The sequence below is a fragment of the Nylanderia fulva genome, unplaced genomic scaffold (assembly GCF_048542155.1).
Source record: "Nylanderia fulva isolate GAGA-0341 unplaced genomic scaffold, ASM4854215v1 Scaffold23, whole genome shotgun sequence".
NCBI classification, from domain to species: Eukaryota; Metazoa; Arthropoda; class Insecta; order Hymenoptera; family Formicidae; genus Nylanderia; species Nylanderia fulva.
The window spans coordinates 1,601,646-1,625,951 of record NW_028190293.1 but is presented as its reverse complement, the minus strand read 5'-3'; the positions used below and the strand labels follow the sequence as shown (position 1 = coordinate 1,625,951).

At 30.4% G+C, this 24,306-nt stretch overlaps 2 protein-coding genes across 2 annotated transcripts; one reads left to right on the top strand and one right to left on the bottom strand.

Moving 5' to 3' along the window:
- Positions 1 to 8,909: 8,909 nt before the first annotated feature.
- LOC114929910 (uncharacterized) lies at positions 8,910 to 14,613 on the bottom strand. Its single transcript, XM_029301627.2, has 6 exons — positions 13,898 to 14,613; positions 12,171 to 12,578; positions 11,762 to 12,016; positions 11,281 to 11,340; positions 10,947 to 11,039; positions 8,910 to 9,110 (listed from the first exon to the last, which is right to left on the bottom strand). Exons 1-6 carry the CDS (start codon positions 14,207 to 14,209, stop codon positions 9,057 to 9,059), a joined length of 1,182 nt encoding a protein of 393 aa, XP_029157460.1. The 5' UTR covers positions 14,210 to 14,613; the 3' UTR covers positions 8,910 to 9,056.
- A 4,069-nt stretch (positions 14,614 to 18,682) lies between these two features.
- Positions 18,683 to 21,366, top strand: LOC146723126 (uncharacterized). Its single transcript, XM_085483154.1, is given in 10 exon segments — positions 18,683 to 18,827; positions 19,428 to 19,506; positions 19,508 to 19,614; positions 19,617 to 19,692; positions 19,694 to 19,785; positions 19,788 to 19,825; positions 20,316 to 20,411; positions 20,413 to 20,466; positions 20,510 to 20,597; positions 21,076 to 21,366. Coding segments are annotated over 10 exon segments (876 nt in total). The 3' UTR covers positions 21,177 to 21,366.
- Positions 21,367 to 24,306: the final 2,940 nt, after the last annotated feature.

Sequence of the window (24,306 nt, the reverse complement as noted above, 5' to 3'; positions counted from 1 at the left end):
GGGATCTATTTAAATCACATATCAATCCTTCGGATCCTTCTTCATTATTCATAATTATTTGATACTACATAATGTTATATTATTATATATATAAGAATATAGGTATATATTTTTAGCAGTCTGAATTTATAAACGTTCTGACAAATTATTTGCAAGAGATTTGCAGGATTTTCTTAAACAAATATACACTGAAAACAAATGTAGTTAATTCTTATAAGTATTTATTTCAATACCGCCAAATAAATCATTTATTTCAAACATAATATTTATTTGACATGAAAACTATTTATTTGATATAATAAAATCCTTCTCAAAACAAATAAATATTTATTTGTTTCAAATAAATAATTCATTTGGCAGTATTGAATAAAAACATTACAATCTTTTTTTAATATATAAATTATATATAAAAATTATTAATTTTTTAAATGAATGCTTTAATGCTTAATCAATCCATTTTTTTGCAATGTTAATAAATCTAAAATGAATAATACGTGTGTGGAGAAGCCATTGTTGACGATAAGATGCTGATAGCTGGAAGTTTCGCGCGAGTTTCGTAACGTGACAAAATCGGTGCAAATTTATGCCTGATGGTTTATGTCAGGGTGATTTGCATGAAATTCGCCTTGCTTCGGGTATGCTATAATACACGTAACTACAACAGCCATCCGATATATACAGACAGTGGATACAAGCGAAACGAGGACGGGAGTGTACGTTTGCCTGACGAAGAGATTCCACCGCCTCGTAATGCAGTGGAAATTGCGCGTGGAAACGAGAAACGTTATCGTCTCTCGCGGTTGTTGCGATATATTGCGTAGAGTTTCCCTAAGTAAAGCTACTCGTTTCGAGGAGCAGCCTGTTTAAGTTTCGTCACGCAATAAAGCTGCACGAATCACGGGGTCACTTCCTTTATTTGCGGGATACATTAAAGCTCGCGCAGCAGCGTGTCCTGTAACTTCCTTTTCCTTGGCTTTTTTTTAACTTCATTCAGAAGAACTTCAGTTTTAACATGACCTAATTATTTCTCAGTCTTGTCTGTTGGTAACTACTTCAGTAATTGATAATAATTATACATAGGTATACCAGGTCGAGCTGTCAATTTATGCAAATGTCACATTTATCGACAACAAGCAATTATAAACTCCCGAATTCGTTCTTTGATACAGAATGTAAATAGGTAATGATGAAATATTTTAACAATTAAAAAATAAATTATATTTAAAAAAACTTTTATATACGTATGTATATGTGTATAAATATATTAATAAAAAAAAAGAATTTTTTAAAAATATAATTTATTAAAAAAGAATTATTATGCATATTCTGTTTGAAATTATTGTTAGAATATTTATCTATGTACATTCTGTGCCAAGAATTATTATGAACTTGGGAGTTTATAATTACTTGTTGTCGATAATTATAACATGTGTGTCGTTTGCATAAATTGACAGCTGCTGTCGAGCGGTATCGGTATTTTGGTATGTAAACTTGGGGAATTACATTATATTCTCTCTTCTTGAAATGTAATTAATCTTCAAATCTCATTTCGCGCACGAATTTGTTAACTTTATTTTTCTGTTTTATAAATCGATTTTTATTTTCCAAATTTATTTTAAACTTCTTTTACTGTACTAGAATAACACAGACCCGGCTCCGCCATTTTAATTTTTATAACAAAAAGTAAAATAAATAATAATATAACATTATGAACTTTCAATATCAATAATACCTCTATATAAAAACAATTTGTAAATCAGGGCTACAGGAATAAAAATTAGAAATTATCATTTCCAATTTTTATTCCGACACTTTGATTTTAGTTTTCCGTGGATAATAATTATTTCTTTAATAATGTTTCGAATCAAATATATTTTAGCCGATAATATAAGTTTTAACAAAATGCAAGCGTAAATTAATTAATAATTGCAATTACACATTTCATTATTTAATCTTTTAATCCTACCATTCTATGTTATTTTATTATATTATAAAATTATAAAATAATAATCCCTCGAAGGGTACACCTTGACGTAGTGGGGCGGCTTACAATTAGTACCTAGGTTGACAATCCTGTATTATTTATTTTAAAGGATTATCTTGAAGGGGAAGCGAATTATTTTTTGGAAGATAATTACGATACGGTCAGCAGGAGGTAGATGTATGCACATAATATTTATTTCGCGTAAGGTAATTAGTTTTCCTAATCATCCATCCCGCAGTGGGGCGAATTATTTATTATGATGAATGTTCTCGAGTCTCATGATTTGAGTTTCGGCTCTCCATTTGACAGAGACATACATTTACACGAATGTAAATTATACATTTACACGAATGTCACGTGTGATACTCCGAGCGTCGAGAGGATTATTGTATTAACAATTATTCTTCTTTGTTCTTTTTATTTTCTGTCTATTCATGTTAATTCTCAAAATAAATCAAGTACAAATTAAAAAGAAATAATGACACAGATTTGAACAATTTAATTAAATTCTAAAAATATACCATACTGTTTCTTTATCTCTATAGAGACCTAGAATATTATTTCAAGAGAATTACTTTTTGTAAGACAGGAGAAATGCAAATATTAGTTGTTTGCATATATTAAGTATTATTAATATTCCTTTTTCTGTAAATTAAATTTTTAAATTTTACTATTATTCCCTGAGCATTTGCCAGACTTATTTCATTGAGTTCAGGATATTGCACGCGATCGTTCGATGACGTAAATAATAGCGTCTGCAATGTTTCGCCCACGCTTAAATAAGCGATGACGTACATCCACTGAAACTGCCCACGCAGGTACTTACAGAGTGACCTCTTGAGATATCTCCTTATATGGATTTCTTGACCAATTTGAAGCTGGTATTTTTATCGCGAGAAAGCAATATTATTGTTTAAAAAAAAAACACGATACTTAATGTTCGACATTTAAGAAAAGCAATCTTTACGAAATCCAAGAAAATGACAAGTTATTATTTTCAATATTTTTTTGTGGAATACGTAAGTAAAAAATAATTATACTAATTCCATTCGAAAACCTGAGAAATAAATGTATTTGATAGAAAATTATAGCTTATATAAATATCTGCTTTCTAAAATAAATTATATATAAATTTTTAATTTTGAAGTTTTTGATTTTGAAGAAAATTTCATTATACTTAAAAGTTTGTAAGAGAAAAGGGAAGTTAGATCTATATACCTCTACATGCCCTACCTATGTATTATTTCGTCCACCGAACCGTAAATCTTGTTTGAGATTTAATTTCTGCTACTCAGATCCTGTGATGGCAACTTGCATTATCCAGAAAGCGATAGCTAACAAACTCGTTCAATTAAATTAATGTTTCCTAAATCATTATAAGTTAATACAATGACGAAATGCTGAGTTATTCAACAGTGGCTGAGAAAGGTATCTTTGAATATTAATATAAATATTTTATATATGTCATACTCATCATACGTAAAATGTTTCGGCCACTTAAAGCTAACCGAATCTTTATTATTATTCGATTTTTCGACGATCGAAATACAATTCAGATTAAGGACGCGGAAGAAAACGATTGATTCGCTCGAAAAATGATTTATATTTAATTTTAATTTTATATTTTTTATAGATACACATTATTTTAAAAGTACATTATTTATAGAGGGATTTTTTTATATAGTTAGCGTATTTTTTTTTTAACTTTGTGACGTTTTTTAAATGGGTTATTAATTTTAAAAGAGGAGGAAAAAGAGAGAAAGAGAAAGAGTACTTCAACATTGTAATTTTTTCTCTAAAATCCGACTTTTAAATAAAAATTTTTTTCTTTATCAATGAAGATTTATTTTTCTGCACTTAGATATTGCGAAATTTTAAAACTATATCATTATTGTGTATCTAATGCGTAATCATTTCTTTCAGTTCTATCTGCGCTATCGCTTTGAACCTTATGCAATGGCGAGTATTGAAACGAGTCCGCGTGCATCTGCAATGCTTGGGAGAAAACAGCATCAGCGCAAGACCATGAAAGGAGCAATTTTCTGGAGCGATGGTGTAGAAAATAGATATGCAATGTCGTTGCGGTAACATTGCTGACTGTCGATGACAGCGATTCTCTTCCATTTCTTGGCAATGGCCATTTCTCGCGCCTCGCAACGTCGTTCACGAACGAGATATCGACGAAGAATCGCTTCTTTCCGAAGAATCAGCGGAATTAAAAATCTGCAATGATTGTTCGAGAGTGCACTTTAGAAAGGTAAGGGGAGAAATTGTCTCAAATTAATAACATGTCATTTGCTTCCTTAGACTCTTGAAATAATTCTCTTACATATACATGATATTTTAACATTGTCGCGCTAAATATGATTATATAATATATAAAATAATATTATGAGAAAAAAATTGAAGAGCATTGTGTCATACACTTTCGAAATAATGAGAATAATGGGGAAGTTTTAGTATAAGAAAGTGTTTCAATTCTCAGTGTGAAAATATAATTCTACGACATGAATTATTATAATCTATTTTATCTATCTCCTTGCAAAAGTGCACTTTTACAAAAGAAGAAATGATATTTTATTATATCTTTCCTTTGAAAACGCACGTCTCTTTTTCAATATTAGATAGATAAGTAATATTTCTTTATTGGTTTCTTCTATTCTTTTATATTTGCTACTAAAAATTAATATATTTTCAAAGATTGAACACGTTATTAATAACATTAAATATTCTTTTGATTATTAAAGTAATAATGCATGCGAGAATATTAATAATCCGATTTAATCGCAATAATGTTTTATTTGAAAATTATATGTAAATGCAAAATATAATATGTTATTTAATATACGTGTATTTATAAAAGAAAAGAGAATATTATATAAAATCAATATACAGAAAAAAATATTTTAAGTATTCTTTATTTTTTCTCTAATATATCAACAGATGTTTTTTTGAACTATAAATATTGATCAGTAATTAGCAATTTGTACGTAAAAACAGGATCTATCTAATCTAATTTCGGAAGTATAGAAATATATACATGCTAAAAGATTATTACAATAATAACGAATAAACTTCCTAATATTTCAATATAAAGATAGAATAGAAATGTAAAATAATTTTACCATTTTAAGAATTAAAAAAAAAATGCTTAATGAAATTTTCTACATTTAATATATCAGTTAATTATTTTATTATAGTTTTTTTGCAATTTTACAACTTTTAAACATTTAATACTTTTGATGGATCAAATTTAACAAAATATATAAAGACATATTTTTTATGATTAAAGTTTCGTATTTATTTTTCCTTAAAATTTCTACATGATCGCTTTAGACCCTAAACTAACCACTAGGAAAGATGAAACAATATTATGCAAATTTAATAACGCCAAGTTGACATGGAACACTGGTTATAAAGAGGCTGCGCTTAAAACTCGTAGCAAACCGCTTAACGTTTGCATCTCACAATTTTATCAAAATATTGTATCTCTAAAACATCTTTTGACATATTTAATATTGTCAAAAATATTGAATCATAAATGTGTGCAGTTTTTCTTTCAATATTTTTCGAATATTTAAATTATTATCGACATAAAAGTGCAGTAAGAACACTTTTTGTCCTTAAATAATTTTTTGAAGGTTAAATGATAATAATTTAGAAAATTCTTTTAATTATTTAAGTGATATTTATTTAATTCTCAAATACACAAATTAATTATATAATTATATTTTAAACATTAAAAATTAAATATATACTGAATGTCTGACTATATAATCGTCTATTACTACTAATCTCTTATATAGGAAGCAGTAGTTATACTTTTGCAGAAAATAAGAGAGAATTCACGAAACTTCCGATATTATTTGAGAAATCTAACAAAGTCCTTTTGATAAAACGTGAAAGAATCTTTTCAATAATATTCAATTTCGATATTTTCTGATACAAAATAATGTGAGGTCGTTTGATTTCCTTTTGCAACGTTTCTTTGTTATTTTGCGTTTTTGGTTTAAATTGATAAAATTTATATGAAAAGTATATCTCTTTTTTCTTTCTTTTTCTCTTTCTCTCTTGCTTTCTCTACATAAAATCTAGAATCTAGATAACTAGGATATTGTTCTGACTATGCAATTTGTAATAAAAAAAATTATGTCAATATTGCATAATTTAAAATGAAAATAATATATAAAAAATTATAGCTTATAACGAGATGTGTATTTTTTTTTTTGAATATTTTTTAAGAAGAATAAAATTAAATATTTTTGGGTCAAGTTTTTTATGCAAAATTAAGTTTGCGCAAACGTTTTACAGGAAAAACGTATGTAAAACACAACGAGAGTATTTTTTTAAATTGGAAATTGTCAGGCAATTTTTCACCAATTTTAATATTTCAACAAGTTTTCTCCCTTCTTTATAACTTTTTCAATCTAACCCTTCTTCGCCTTGTGCATGTATTAAAAAAGGGGGATAAGGTAAAATTTAAAGGAGACTTGACTTTGATATATATCGTCAAGATAATTAGCTTGAGTAGCTTTTCTTGACAAATGTCATAATTAAGATTTTTGGGGTTTAATCTTTTTTTTTTAAGTTTTACTGAAATAAAAATTTATTTGTTCGATATAACTAAAAGGAGAGTTATTCATAGCTATTATTAGTTATTTGCAAAAGCAATGCAAAAAAAGCAAAGATGTTATTGAAATCAAGAATTTCACATTTTAACTTCTCTTTATTTGCGTATTTACTTTTGTGCGAGTTATCCAGCCATGATTTATCAGTGTCCAATCCTTTGGCGTTCGTAAATAACGTATGTCAATCGATGTCTTTGCGTATACCGATAGCAAGGTTGTTTCACTTCATATTGCTTCTGACATAAACTAATAAAACATGTCAATAGCAGCGAGAGTACAGCAGTGATACCAAGATATTTTACCGGTGAACTCAGTTTGTTGACATTAGTTTACAGTATCATAACATGAAGCTTTGTTCATTATTCAGTTATGCGATACAAAGAAACGAATATTGCACATTATTATTACAAAAAAAATCTATATATGAAACTTATAATAATATATTATAATAATTTCAATATCTGTAAATTATGCGGTATACATATGACAATATTTATCTAGTATTTGTAGATTATAAACGAGAATATACATATCAAAAATAGAATGAATGATCCAGTTCTCTTGAAAAAACATTGACTGATTAAGAAAGCATATTATTTATTTATTTATTTGGTAAATATAATAAAATAAAACATATAAACATGTAAATATTTGAAACATATAAATAAAATACATATTATATTTTATTTTTATTGGATACTTTCTGTTTTTTATAAAAAAATTATTAATATTTTCTGAATGTATATCTAATTTAAAAGAAAATTAGTAATTTTCCTTTTCAATTTCTGCAAAATGTAAAAAAAGAAAATTTCGAGATATACTTGCAAATAAAAAAATTGTGAACGCTCTCTCTATTAAGAATATTTCTCTTATACTTTTCTTTGAAATTCAAATATGCAGAAAATATGATATACTTGAACGATTTCTTAAAACTCTTCGAGCATCGTGAACAATCTTTGATTATCGCAAAAAAGTTATGCAAAATGCAAATACCTACTGTGTTTTTACAGAATGGCTAAAGTTTGCATTTCATGAAAACTTGGTTAAACGCATGAATTACTGCGCATGCACATATATATATACACAATATACATACATAATTATGACAATTGCATCAAATACATATATATAAATAATATAAAATAATGTGAAACATTTTAATATATTATTATATTTTTTCAATTTTTTAAATATATAATTTTTATATATAATTGTGCATATAATATTTTATATATAATTTTTAATATATATTCTGTATATTTTATATATATTCATAGAAATATGACAATAATTTTTTGTATGTTGCAAAGACTGTTATTACGTAGATTAATGCATTATATATTTGCATTAAATGATTTTCTTATCCAATAAGTAAACCAGTAATAAATTGCGTACAAGATAAAATAACTTGCCCAAGGAAAATTATTTTGTCGGTTCCAGCAACATTATTTTGTAATTTATGAAGTTGTTAATTTTTGCGCCAGCTTGAAATAGCGCAGTAACATGCGATATGAGCACAATTAATAATTTATAAAATTTATATATAATACAATCGAGGAGTTAAAGTATGATACCAAAAAAGAAAATTGTTACATTATGTTTAATATTAAAATTAATCGAAAAATTATATATTGTATTAATTTTTCACAAGTATGTATAAATTACAAGAGATTCATATAATTTAATATTATTTATGGAAAATCTTCAAATTAAAATTTAATCGATACATTTTGTTTAGAATTTATTTATTTAATTTATTTATTTAATTGAATTACAACTTTGTCTTTACAAGTCTAGTGTGATAATTTTTAATTGATGGCTTTTAGAAAGGCGTTTTAGAAAGATGGTTTTCTTTGAACATTAAATTTGAAAGAGGCTGCTGTAATCAGTGATAGATACAATTCACATGCAAATTCTATTGCTTGCTACTCTGCCATTGTTGTGCACGATCGCACTACTACTAAGGAAAGTAGTTTAAAGAGGATGTAGTAGACGGAAGGTGTTCGTTTTTGAGTTTAGCGGAAACGAGATCTTTACAATTTTATTAAAATTTTAACAATAACAAGACAAAGTGATTGTTAACAACTACACATAAATGATAGAACATTGTATTGCAGCGTAAAAAGAGAAAGAAAGAGAGGACAGAGATAGAAACATTTTTTGCATGCCAAAAATATTATATATAATAATTTAATTAATAATATTTTAATTAATTATTTTCTAAAATTTCTTCCATTATATATGTCATTAAATTATTATTAATACCATTATCATAAAAAATAGCTAACATTCTTTTAGTTAAATTTGTTTCATTTAATTTAATTAAAAATTATTAATGCAAAACTAGCATTTCGCGTATATCGACTTAATACAGAGAATACATCTCTGAAATTTATAGTCACGAAATATTGCGATCGTACGATTTTCCTCCTTTTTGTTAAGTCTCATGATTGAATTTGCAGTAGTATAACCAGATACGTAGTCAACGTAGCGGCGATCTGAAAATAATATTGATAAAATCGCATAACTTTTCAATATTTTAATAAAGCAGAGAAGGAAAATATTCAATATATAATTCTCCAAATAAATAACAGAATAATATTATAAAATGTATTATGTATAAAATTATTATATAATATTATATTATATATTATATATATATATATATATTATTTATTAAAATTAATTAATATTAATATATAGGCATATGATTGCATATAATTGTGTTGCATATTTTTTCACGTTCTTTTTACTTGGAAAAATAAAAAGAGTAAAAAAAAATGCAAAATATAAAATAATAAAAATGTAGTTGTCGAGTTCACATTAAGCACACGTTGCAGTGAAATGTAGAAAATTTTCGTAAATACATTTTTCAATGACGATCCTAATACGGAATACATTAAATCCCAGATAATTCCGTGGAAGACAGTCGGAACTTCCTGTTAAGCGTATTGTGAAGCTGTTGTAGGAGAATTTAGAGAGTCTGACAATGAGATATCATCAAAGTTCTGTACTTGTACAACTGTACTCGAGTACAACTACATGAGTGAGAACAATTTGTCCAAGTGCCAATTCCGAGCTATAGAATCGTACCGGTTCGAATGTACATGAATTTCGAGCGGTTTACAGAATCAAGACGCAAAATCGAAGGCGTGTTCCGGGTACGGTTCAATTTACGAGCGCGTTTACGCTAGCATTTACGGCGCCTCGAATCCCGCTGGGATATCGGACCAGAGCTAATTAACCTTTACCTTCATCACGTCGCGCCTGGAGTTGAACGTGATCGGTATTAGACAGAAAAACAATCTCTTTAATCGTGAGCGATCGTTAGTACGACACGAGTCTTCCTTTATTAATTCGCAACGAGAATCGATCGCGACCACTTATGAATGATTGATAATTCTTTGATTGCGAGAGTAACATATAAATATTCAGTGCTTGTTGCATTTAACGAAAAATATTTAAATCGTATATCTTTTTTTCTCTTTCAAAAATTATACAGCATATTTTAATAAAAATGCACGGCGAGATATTTTATAAAACAGCTGTGTCATTGTTTATATGTATATGCATGATATTATAAATGTGATTTATTTTCAATTTACATTTTGATATAAATCTTTTATGACGCGTTTATATTTTTTAATTTATATATACTTTGATACTAACTCTTATCTTTATTGCTATGCTCGGCTATTTATGTTTGAACGTTAATATATCACATTTAAAATAAACATGTCATTTAGAAAGGTTATTACTTTAACAACCTCGATTGACCTTTTCCACGTGTCGGAAATACGTGATTGCATGTTCTTTTAAATCGCACCATTGTGTCGCGATAGCATCGCGATGAGAAACGTGTTCTCCATGCAATCATCTGCATAATTCAGCGGCTTTGTAGTTTTGATGGGATCGTTTATGTCAGCTTGTAATATCTTCGCGAGATTGTCTTAATTTCATGAGATGTTTACCGTTATTAATCAGTTTAATCTTTTTTTTTTACTCACGTATTTTATGCGCGCTTATTCATCCGGCAGATACTTTTTAGCTGAACAGAATTTGAGTAACAAATTACGGGATTAATTACTAGGCAGTCCTCATTATCCGAAGCAGAAACAGAATATTTTCATTATGTAATCTCTCTAATTAAAATCCCTATATAATCCGCAAGATGCGAGAGAGAAATTTTGCAATAACTGCGAACGGTGTGTTTAATTAACGAGAAATAAGACTTAATTACAAAAATTGATACATAGCTTAAATGTCATATTTGTATTAAGATGTCTTAATTAAGAAAATCGAATATTTTTCACAATACTGATCTCATTACTTACAGAACGTAATAATGGTAAATTCACGTAAAAGCATCCGCCAGCGGAAAAGTTGAGCCTTCGATTTAGAAATTGCAACGCCGATTCCACAGATTCCTGCATTTGGAGAGGAGTTTTTAAATAGATTGCACTCGCACTAAAATCGTTGTTGTATAAATATTATGGAAGCAGCATTAAGAAACAGCAAAAACAAATTTTAAGAACGTTAGTAAAATTTCGATAGGATAAAAGTTGCACTTGCAAATAATTAAAAATAAAAAATAATTAAATTGCAAATAATTAAAAATAAAAAAGAAAAAGTATTCGAAGTAATAAAATAAAGATTTTTTCCACTTACTTTATTTTTTTTCATCAGTCTCACTTGCCATTCAATAAGAATCGGGCTTAAACAATTAGCCTGAAACAAGATCACGTTTTTTAAAATCTTATGCAGTATAAATAATATTTATATTTAAATCAAATATTGATACTTTATCATTTATATATATTACATCCGCGCGTAAAGATGTATTTTAATCTATGCATATATGTTTGGCAAATGTTTATAGGGCCAAAAGTCATGTAAACTGATTATAAATTTTTGGTTGATATCTGGTTTACCGCGAAGGACGCGCGCGATTTAAAATATAAAAAAATATTTATATATATTACATCCGTAAAGGTGTATTTTAATTTACGGATATATTTTTTGCAAAAGTTTATAGAACCAAATTTCATGTAAACTGATTATAAATTTTTAGTTGCTATCTGGTTTACCGCGAAGGACACGATTGAAATATAAAAGAATCTTCTATTTTACATTAGCGAGATGATTTTACTTGAGAGGAAGTGTAGTGGCAGGCAATGTGAAGTAACAGTAGCTGAGAGAGATACGCTAACACCCAAGCGCTCAAACACCATACAAGCGCAATCTGTGTTTCGTTCGGTCTCATGATCATCCACACTATTATAAAGTAAACGTTGCTGACAGTGTGCAGGCAAAGATTGGCGAGCCAGAAGAGAAGCGACCATGAGTATATCGATTCCAAGTTCTCTGCGGCGATCATCAGATCGTCGTGCAGACTTAAGATCGTCTTTTGCAAACAAATAGAGAACATTGTCAGTCGTTGTGTTATATTAATTTTAATCTCTGAGATAAAAATTCACATTTTAAGTTTAAGAAAAAAAATAAGAACAAAAAGAGAGAGAAAGGATTGGGCAAAAACATTGAAAAAATATGATTCGAACCGTTTGGCTAATAGTGCTCATATTGATTTTATTTGCCGAGGTAGACGGCAGATTTTTCAATGCCATCGTGTTGAGATGATGAAATCGTTGACCTAGAAAGAAAGTCATCGCCACAAATTTGTAGACGGCTACCGAGGTCCCGATGTAAAGGAGCAAGTATTGCACGTTGGAAGTCCAAGCCTCAAGAAAGGCGTACATCCCGATGCGGTTAACGATGATCCAGATGATCGTCATAACAATAGTGATAATCCACGCGACGACCTTTGTTTGCGTCTCTTTGCGGGGATAACCGAGCTGCCTGACATCTTCGTCGTAATCTTGCAGCGCGTTCCACGTTTTGGTGAACCTGCGTCTCGTGAATGCCACCAAGCCCAATTCGTATATCGCCACACTGTAGTTGATGAAGATCTGGACAATTATTTTCGATCATTGATTTCTTATATAATATAATTATATATATTATATATTATATAATATTATATATATATATATATGTATATATATATATATATTTATTATATTATATTATTATATTATATTATAATATATTAGATTATTTATTATATTATATTATTTATTATACTTGACAACACAAGCGCGCACTTCGCGCGCTCCTTTGATATCATTTCTATTGTTCATCTTATAACTGTCAAATTGTTAATTTTTGCACAGTTGTTCGATGTTATGTGACCATAATTTTAATTCGCCGAATTACTATTATGTACATAATTTTAATTTGCCGAGTTTCAATTGTATTGTTTGAGAATTATTTTGTATAGATGTATCTCTTTATATATTTTTTCTCATTTTGTTTAGTTTGATCGAATATAATTACGTGCGCGAAGCGAAGTTATATTATTATTTAATAATAAAATCTTAAAAATTGCAACGCATAAAATTATTATTGCAATGCATGTATAGAAATATATTTATTAATTACAATTACGTAATTCATAAAAATTCAATATATCAATTTTTAACAGAAAATAAAATATAATTTTCTACAAGAGTCTTTCGATCAAAATATCTGCTCTTCCATTAGATTCGCACGTCTGTACGCATCTGCTACGCTGCACGGTTCTGCACACTGTATGACAAAAGCAACTCTCTTTTTTTTCTATCCTTTCCATCAGATTAATACACCCCCTACATCCATCACACTGCGCGGTTCGCGCGCGACTGGTTCTCATGTGGGGTAACGCGAGCGCGGGCCCGATGGTCACATGACCAGTCGTCACGTGACCACTAGGTCACGTGACGACTGGTCATGTGACCATCGGGCCCGCGCTCGCGTTACCCCACATGAGAATCAGTCTCGCGCGAGCCGCGCAACGTGATGGATATATGGGGTATAGAATCTCGCGCGAGTCTATTGAAAGGTAGATATTTAATCACAAGATTCTTGTAGAAAATTTTATTTCTTATAAATTTATTTATCCATCCGTATTTTACATAAAAGATTTAAATATTAAATTTTTATGCATTGCATAATTAATTAACGTATTTTTATGCATTTTAATTGAAATAATAATTTTTGCATGCATGCATCACAATTGTTTATTATATTATATATACTATAATATATATACTAAGAAATAATTTAAATAAATTATAATAAATACAATTAAAAATTTAGAGTCTAAGTCTCCATTTATTATATTACTTAACTCGATTTGTGTTCAAGAAAATTCAGCCAAAATTGATCTGATATGAAAAGTAGAATTTACCTTCGTGTTTTCCGTTCCTCCAAGAACCGGGCCTTCATCTCTCTTGAGATATAAAGATTTATTGGCCACTACGTAAAATATATAAGTGAAGAGTATGGTGACGGTCACCGTAAACCCCAGGTAGACGTTCGACGGCACCAGACGATCCTGCGAGAAATCGTAAGGAGCGAGACCGAAGACTCGCACGATGTAGACCATCGGCCAGACAGACATGTAAAGAGGCGAGTCTGGACCGCGTAGCTTCTTTATCTGGTTTTTTTTCGCCTTTACAAATACGGTTTCCACATCGAAAGGACGAGGTTGGAACTCCATATCCAAATGACACGAATCGATTGATCCTTTGTTGAATTAATTAGGTCTGGCAAGCATGAGTTCCAATTTCCGCTAATGAGGGACGTGGAATTTGCACCTGTCTGCGATAATTATCAATTAGCACACGTAATCATTTACATTCAAAGATTGTAAGTCCGAAAGAGATAACAACGCGTCCTGTCAATCAATTGCTTCAAATGAATCACTTCAAATTATTTCACCATTAGAAGCATTATTAGCATTAGCATGATGATAGTTTTATGTCAGTCACTGAAAGTAAATTTATAGCAGTAATACGCGAACAGATAAATACATTGGAAAAGTGTGATCAAGTAGAAAGTTGTCACAAACGGATTTTTGGAAAATTTGATTGAGACAGAATTTTATATGTTAATTTTATAACATGGACAAATGAAAAGTAACACATTTCTTGTGATTTAATAAGAAGATGCTGCGTTCTTTATCGCACTAATTTTTTCTGTGCTATCATTTTTTTTTCCTTGCATATACCAATTTATGTTACAGTTAATAATTTGTGAAAGCTAATTATTAAACGCGGCGCGAAAGCAAAGGCTACAATTGGAGAAAAGTCGATAATGTAGCTTCCAATCAGGTCCACGTTCAATTTCACGAGTAAATATTGGATCAACGAAGTCCAGAAAAGTCTGCCGGTTTTTGCTTGGTGTCCTGGAAATCACCACGTTCATCGATCAGTCGCATTGTCCTAGAAAACGTAATGTCGAAGGACAACATAAAGCTATGATAAATAAAACTGGAGGAGAAGCACAAAAGAAAATACAAAGTGCGCGTGATATGAAGAATATGGAATCGTTGCGAAGCAGAAACGGAAAGAGATTCACTTTTTTCTTCTCGCGTAAAAAGCGTTGGCTCGGACACGATCGAACTAAATATCACGTTTGAAAATCCAACCGAACACTTCCCTTTTTGATATTTCGAGAATTAGACGAACTTCAACGTAGCCCTAGGGCCATTTCGGTGCTATCGTAAAACTCAAGCTTTTTCCGCCAGCTACTGACGTCAACTTTCCGTTCGCGAAAATGTTATAAATCCCAGAAGTATAAAACTCGAGAGGAGTAAAGAGAGTTACACAGTCTCGATAAGATAGTAAGTGCCGCACTGAATTCAAAAAAAGGATTTCGGAAAACACAAGTTACCGTATTTCAGTAAAAAATGTCAGATATTTTATTGGGATTTATCTTTTTTTTACGATTTTACAATTTATAGCGGAAACGTGATCGCGTCGCGCAATGAATCGCGATTTAGACACCGGATCGTGAATGTTTTAGCGAGACTCACATTAGACAGATCAAACTTTCGAAGCGCACCTCGTCTCTCGCGGACGAAGACTATGACGAGGATTCGATATGTTATGTGCACCTTTGTCGAGCTTGATGAAGCGAGATTAGAACCCGCCCCGCGTAAACATAGCCACGTGCCCATATATAAACGTTCATATGTATACATGCACGACGTGTGGCACGCGCGAAGATACCGCCGTTAAATATTATTCCACGTCAGTCTGGGATGAATAATTGAGCAGCAGGAGAAGAATAACAGGTTGGAAACAACCGGTCGAACAGGGATACACCCCTCGGATATAGTTACTATTGTATCGCACGGAGAATGGTCTGTTTGCATTCACGGCCACGCTGCTCTGCTTGATTTTATTGTACAAAATATTTCTGATCGATCCCTTTTTTTCTCCGATTTTTACGCAACTCGAAGCAAAAAATTTTTAGTTTTTTTATCTTACACTTTTATATTCTATAAGTTACATAATTTATATTATTTTTAATTATATGTATCTGTAATATATTTTTCTATACATGAATTTTGACAAATTACATATATATATATATATATATATATATATATATATATATTTGTGTATACTGTATTTAAATTACAATATCGCGATAAAATAATAAATATTCTTGAAATAAGATTATTTATATGTAAAAACTTAAAAAATTATTATATTATGCATGAAATTTATATTATTAAAAAAACAACTTTCTCGATTGTGTATTTTTGTATGATAAATAATTTTGATCAATTATACGTGCGTTGTACATGTGTACCTATATAATATGAATTGAATATATAATATCGAAATTGTAATACGGAATAAAACAATAAAATGATGATAAATTTCCGACGTAGAAAAACGCAGTACGGAAGTACCGAATGTGGACGAGCACACGAACAAATAGTGCGATATTAAATGAAAATCTAGGGTGCGAGATTATCTCGTCCTCGAGAAATGTAATTTAACGTAGAACGATATTCGTCTCTAGTGCTCGAAACAATGGCAGGAACGGAACGTATTCTCATATTTTCTCGGCGAAAAGGCGATGAGGTTACATGCCGACCTGAAAAATAACACAAATGATATAAATAAATTCCATAATTTCCATTTTCTCTCTGCGATCTGAAAGTGTGATAAATATTAATTGTTCGATCTAAATGATAATAACATTTTTATAATTATTTTATTTACTCGTAATTGATATTTTTTTTTAATAATGAAAAAATTAATAACTGATTACAATATAATACGGGAATTAACAGGGATAAATATTCTTTTTGTTAATAAAACCGAATTTCGGGAAACATCTAGTAAAATATTTATTCCAATATGTGTATAATAATAATCCGGAACTAATAATTAATAGAATATGATATCACAAAGATATTAAACAATATGTGTTCATTTATAAGCGACAATTGCGTCAGTACTCATTGACATTCTGGTTATTACAAGAAAAATTAGTTGAACAGAAAAAATGTCAGCTACCGAAACGTAGAAAGAAAAAGAATGCTTTTAAGGACAGTGCGTTGAAGCGTTCTTGTGGCATCGTTGTTCTCATTTCTCGTATAATTAGATGGAAGCAACGAAAAACGTGACGACGGTGCGACGGAATACTTTTACAAATTTTTTAGTTTTTAAAATAAAATTCCTCAGTCCGCGTTTCATAACTGGGTATATTTTAATCATAGGAGAGGATTTATAACTTTGCGCAAACCAACAAAAAATTAGGTATTTAAAAAAATGCGTTTAATCAATAAAACAACTTCGGGCTAGTGTATATGTAAAAAAAAAATACATTATATTGAGAGTAATAAATCTCGAATATAAATATATAAAATATAAACGTCAATAATCTCGAAATGAAGTGCGAGAGAAGCATTCATGCCAACGTAATTGCAATATCTAAATTCTACATATTTCCTCTTGAAGATTAAAACTTAAAATAAATGGAGAAAAAACAAAGTCAAAGAATCCTTTAATCTTCTCGTAAAATTAATTTCAGAAATAAATCGTTCAGAAATAAATTATATTTTTGTCAAAGGCAGAAATAAGAATAAATATATAAAGAATATTTTATTATAACAATAAATATAAATTTATCATGCAGTTTTTTTGTTGAATACGTATGTATATGTATAATCCAAGGCAAGATCAAATAAGTCGACGGAAATGAAATAGAGCTAGAGATCTTTCATGTTTCACAATGTTTAAGCGCTTGAAAAAAAAATAAAAATTCGCACTCCATGAAAACCACTTTTCGTCTCGACAGTTAATTAATTACTCCGGTCGGCGCGCGCGATTAAATCCGCCGAATGCAGATAATGAAGCAGTCCCCGGTTAGTAGACTTTCGGCTGGAAACTTGCTCAAGTGCCTTGTTCCTTAGAACCCGTTCTCCACCTCTTTCGCTTTCTGCTATTATTTGCAATTCTTAGAAAGTTTCGCGAGTTTTACTAGGTGCTTGAAAAACATTATATATTTGGCGTAAGAACTTGCATTTTATCGCGCGCTCACTTGGAGGCTCTTCATTAAATCCAAGAATTAACTAAGTACTAACATCTTTATAAGAAAGCTAAATAACGAAAATCATATTTCTGCAAACATTTTTTGCATATTGTATTAATGATGGAAAAACTTTCTAATACACTTTTCTAGTTTTTTCTTCTAATAAATATTAATAATATTTATGTAAAACCTTTTATTCTGAAAGAAATTTTGAATGAATTAATTCCAATTAATATTTTTATACAATATAATTCTATAAAATAGAAAATATTAATTAATAATTTAAAATCATTACAATATACAATTATCATTATATTATCATATTTTTATTCTTGTTTCGAAAGATACTTATCTAATGATATAATAGTACATTTATCAAGACAAATTCATACTGATATACATATAATAAAATTCACGATCTCTGCTCGAGAAACCAGACAAAACGAAACGAAGCGGCGTAATTTATCTGTCAGTGTATTCATTTCGTCCGTCTAAAACTTTTATTCTCTAAAAATCCAGTCCACCCTTCAGCTTCTCATTTCAACTGCGATTCGCTGGAAAATCCCCCGAATTTGGCATCTTTCGGTGAAAGACTACTCAAAGTGTCCTAGAAGCCACACAACCGTGATGCAGTGAAATGATCAAGGACGATTTGCTGAAATGGACCTACAAGAGACACGCTGACTGTCCCCTTGACAGACATTTTCTACGTGATAGGGCTCTCGAATTGACACGCGAACACAGACTGTTCAGCACAGACTCTCGAAATTCTCGTATTGCTCGTAGGATTCGTGACATTTACGTTTTGGGGATAATCCCCGATGACTGGACAAAAACCGTCTCGCAATAATCGAAGGGATAATAGACTCATAACATACGATAGCAGCTTGAATGTCGTGTCTTTAGGGATAATATCTGCCAGCATCATGAGTGCTTTTTCTTTTATCTCCTTTCCGAAGATTAGCAATTCCCGCCCGTTTTATCCTAACTCCGATTTTTCCGGGACTCTATGAGACATCCTATATAAAGCAAGATTGATATAAGTATTTTAAAGAATTTTTTTATATTAATAATAATTAATATATTTTTTATATTAATATATTTTTCTTATTATTTATTTGTTTATTTTTATATATTACATATATTAATATATTTATCACAGACATATAGTCTGAGCGTACTCGCAACATTAGCTTGTTGTAATATTTAATATTGTCATATATAATCGTAATTGTCATAATTGTAATTTTTCCAAATAAGTTTCAAGAGTTCTAAAAAATGACTAACATGTTTTTTAAAGAAGTCTTCTCTCTGATCCCCGAAAAATGATTTTTAGCAACAACCAATTATGTATCGTCTCAATACAATCTATTATGACGCAGTACAAACACAAGGATTTTTTTTAGCTGGACACCTGACGATATATTCGAACCTCTTATCAACCAAGATTTCGTCGACAGTGAAATGAACTCGATACGATCCTGAAGAAGGTGACGCTCCTGATAGTTGCAACGCCTCCGGCACAAAAGCTGCCATTATTGATTTGCGGCTCTTATCCTGGCAGGATTACGTGTACATACAGTATAACAGCGAGGACACTTCAATAAACAATAGCTTTTTCAGGAAATCATTGACTCGATTGAATGATATCGAGTAGCAATCGCAAGATCTTATTACATAAAAATCGTACGAACACTTTTCGAGAGCTCGAACTCAGCAACATCAAACGTCTCCTTTTTCCTCTGATTTTCCGCTATTACCTCTAAAGGTCTTGCACTTTGTAAAGATGTTTCACAAAATAAGTATATTTAGCAACTGCTGTTATCAATTTGTTTATTCTATAATAGATTATAAGTTTTTATCATATATTTATGTAGTGTATTGTCAATAATTTATATGAGAAGTGTATTGCGAAAAAATTGAAAAATGTAAGGTTTAATATAATTTATACTTAAATTTTAATGTTTTAAACACATAATAAAATTATTATAATATATTTTAATATTAGATAAAAATAACGCTTTTAAACATTTTTCTAAATTTGTAACTCATCATATAGAGACAACTCAATTGAAAATGCATGAGCATTTTTTTAAGGAATAAAAGTTCGAGCTTCTCAAAGGCTTAATTATTCCGTGCAAGGAATTATCGAGGAATATTTGTCGTAAATATGTAGGAGGAATCAGGAAGCGTCGTCAACGGTACGTTGAAAATGTTGTAAAGCTCGATGACGGAAAATTCTACGCGATCTCATTATCGTAAATTTCCAGCAAACAAGCTTCCGAACCGAGTACTTCCTGGAAATTCATTGCAACGCATGAAGGGATTTAGAAACCAGGCTGTCTTTCAGAAAGTTTGCAACCTCCATTCGATGACAATCCTTCGACTGATGCTTTACACTTACACAAACAGCGTAAATCCGTCAGCTAGAATCCCAATTACAATCTCCGGCTAATTGGATTAGTTGATGATCAGCTTCGCGAAAGAGAATTTAAGAGATCAATCTGATCGTGATAATCTCAGACGGGTGAACGGAAATTTGGAAGAGATTTGTATGAAAGGGGACAAGATTGGGAAAAGGAAAAGATTATGCTCAATTAGGAAAAAAGACTTGAAATGAGCGATGAATCAACGTCTGTCGAGGAACAACGAAGATATCATTATTTCACTATCGATGAAGTTTACCTATCGTGGGTTATCGACTTGCAGACGATCAAAGATGCAACTCAGAGTTCCAAATCGGATCAAGTCAAAGTTACTCAAACGCTATATTGAGAACAAATACGACTTACGATCGTAAGTTCGATAAAATGGTTGAATTCGATGAGAGAAGGAAGTAGAAATGGTTAAGCTTTTGGAGCAATCAATTGAGACATTGTCGGAAATCGACAGAGCGAATGGCAACAAGTGTTTGCCGTCGATTCGAATACAAAAGAATCGAATGTGAGCATGGTTTCCCGAGGCATTCAAAAAAATGAATCGATCGAAAAAACGATGTTTTTTTTCGTCCCCGTACAAATCTCTGAAAAGACCGCACTGGGGTTTTTGTTGACGTTGGAAAATCTCGGAATAATTCCAACAATGTGTGTGCCGAACCGGAGCGAAAAAGATTGCGACCCGATTACGATTGAATTTAAGTAGTGCAAATCGATGTCATCCTCGGCGCGTCTGACTTAGCGCGTATTTTATCTACTGATTATTCTGTTGATATATCCAGTAGTAATAATGCAGAACAATTGAGGTCAAGGCGATCCTGGGAGATGAAAACGAATATATTTAGCAATGTGTATAATGAATAAATGTATTTTTTGAAAAAAGTCGAAAGCAGAATATTAGGTTTGTTACATATTTCAAGGTTTTCTAGAACGAAGATACTTCCTTTTTTATTTTTTTCTGTTTACTGCTTTATTAATGATGCAAGTTAAGAATAAAAGAAAAGAGTATAAGAAAATAATGTTATTTTTTTTTTAAGCAGAACAAGACGATGATTCTTGGGAAAATCTTAAAAATATACAGAAGATCATATAATCTGTATAATAAACAATAAGTTTTAGAAATGACCAAAGTTAATGTGCAAACTGTGACTATACATTAATAGATAAATGTTAAAATAACGCAAAAAGACACTCTGCGAATTGTTTTGGCCGAATATATATAATTAGAGGTAATTTTCTTCGTATATAATCGCACTTTCTTGAGATATTAATTGAGTGAGCAATATGGAAATTACAGCTCGAGCGAGAGTTAATAGGTTGCCTGAATATAATTTACGAAATCGCCTTCCGTCCCCCCAAATCGCGTTTTCCGTGGAAAATTACATCGCCCGGGAATCATCAATTCCGTCTGGAAACCCCATTGTGCTCCGTTCGCCGGATTCTTAGTCGAATGCAATTTTCCCGAATCGCGTTTCCGTAGGAAACAAAATTGCGCTCGCCCAAGGACCCGTATAACAGCCTTCGAAGAGTCATGATTCCCGGACGACATCCCTATAACCCTTGAATAATGCGACTTGTATATCCAGGATGGTACGCTTCGCTGCGCCTGAATGATGCTGAAGGATTAATGGCGTGTCGTCACAGAGAACCGTAATAATTCACAACCAAAACCCAGTGGAGAAATCTTACGTTATATCGTAAGTGTTTTATATAGATCATTTCAGATTCGAAAATGTGCCACACAAAAGGGATGATAATTTTCGAATAATTCAATTTCGTATACGAAGAAAATGGTTTGTTCGAACGATAGAAAAAACATACTTTTATATTGTTAAATGAATAAAAAGAAAGTAGAGAGAAAACAATGGACGCATATAAAATACATCGATTTTAATATAGAAAAATTTTTTTCATTATTATTCTGCTAAATAATTAAATATTTATTATGTTTGAAAAAAAATATATAAATTATTAAACAGTAACGAAATAATTAAATATGTATTATTTGCTAAATTATCTAAATGTATAATTAAATAATAACTGCTTATATATAATTAGATTCTTCATACTTTCAATAAATTTATTTATGAAATTAGCAAATACTTTAAATTCCTAACATATCGTACAATTATTCGCTATTCGAATATTCCACAACATTATTATTTTATCAACATTTATCAAAAAATATTACTTTTTCGCATTAAGGAAACAAATTTTAAGAGCATATGAAAAAAATTAGCTTCTTCTCCTATATGCATTAATTTAAAAAATCCCTTCATTCTGGAATACCTGAGAGTCAGCGTACATCTATCACTGTCAACTCGTATTTTTTTTATAATCTATCGGGTTGTACATAATATATAAATTACTCGAATATCTTTTCTTGCTTGAATACGCTTCCATAAACACATTTTATGCGTTTGCTTCTAGCTGTTCGATATGCAAAAGATATAACGCACAATACATCCTCTCGTCTGCGAAAGAGATACAATTTATCATTCTTCAACTTTAGTAACCGTCGCATCTAACAAAATCGATTTCCGTTTATCACATTCGTTATCATTCGAGGATATGGGCACAGTTGATTCCGAAGTATATTTTTAGAATAAGAGTGAATTTTTTCGCATTAAAAAAAATATGGGCACAGTTGATTCCGAAATATATTTTCAGAATAAGAGTGCATTTTTTCACATTAAAGATAATGCTACATTTTGGTCTTCTTTAATTAATTTTGTGTTTAAGATGTGGTACTCTTTTTTAGCAGTCTTTAATTAAATCAAAATTACGTGTTAAGTGCATTTATCTTCCGCAAATTCGCTCGATTTTGTTTTCTCTGATAATTAAATTTTAAGCTATTATAAATAGAATATCCGATATGCAAATAAACTGAGTGAACAAAAAATATATAAATAAAAATGTGAAAAGGAGATTGAGAATATATGAGCATGCGAGAAGCGACGAACTGGTAGTTACAAGAATCGCAATGTTTGAGTTTGGGGACTTTAAATTTTGTAACATTTGATTTTTCGAAGGATCGGAAAACTCTTAGAGGAACAGTAAATAGATGGTACAAATTGAGAATCCTGATGTCGAGGAAAACTGATCTTTGAACTGAAATAAATTCTGAAAATTTAAAATATCCAGCAAAATCAGAAGAATATAATTACATAAGAGAGACAAATAAAAATTTTCCAATTATTACATTTCTGAAAATCTCAATTTTATTATTTTCTTTCATCTATATTATGAAAAAGATTATGATGGTGTGTGTGTGTGTAATAGGAGCGATATAAGTTACTTTATTATGTTGCTATAATCCCGTTCTCAGTTTTTATAAATGATTGCTGCACAATTTACAAGCGCAACAAGGCGAATTATGTTTCTTAAAGAGGATAAGAGCAAGGAAGATAAATCAGCTATTGACTTTTAACTTCATTTTCTTCGCATAAGAAAAACTCCCTCTTCTCTCGATATATTTTTTCTTCTTAATAAAACAATAACTACTTAACGACTTTACAACAATTTGTCGAGTTTTTTTTTAAACAAAAATTATAGATACGAGTCTATGCAAATCTCAATCTACTTCTGCGTAACAATACTCATTTTTCATTTACACATTATTATTTATAGCCAAATACATTTTTCTACTTCTAGCAGAGGTTTATTTATGGTAGAATATCTAACGTGTCGCGTCATCAATCATGTCCCGAGAACGAGCGAGATGTATCTCGTGAGAGAGCAAGCGTAAACGCGCGCGCAAAGTGCGCGATCCGATTCAGGAAAGCGCGTATTTTATTTCACCGAGACCAGATGGTATGAGAAAGTC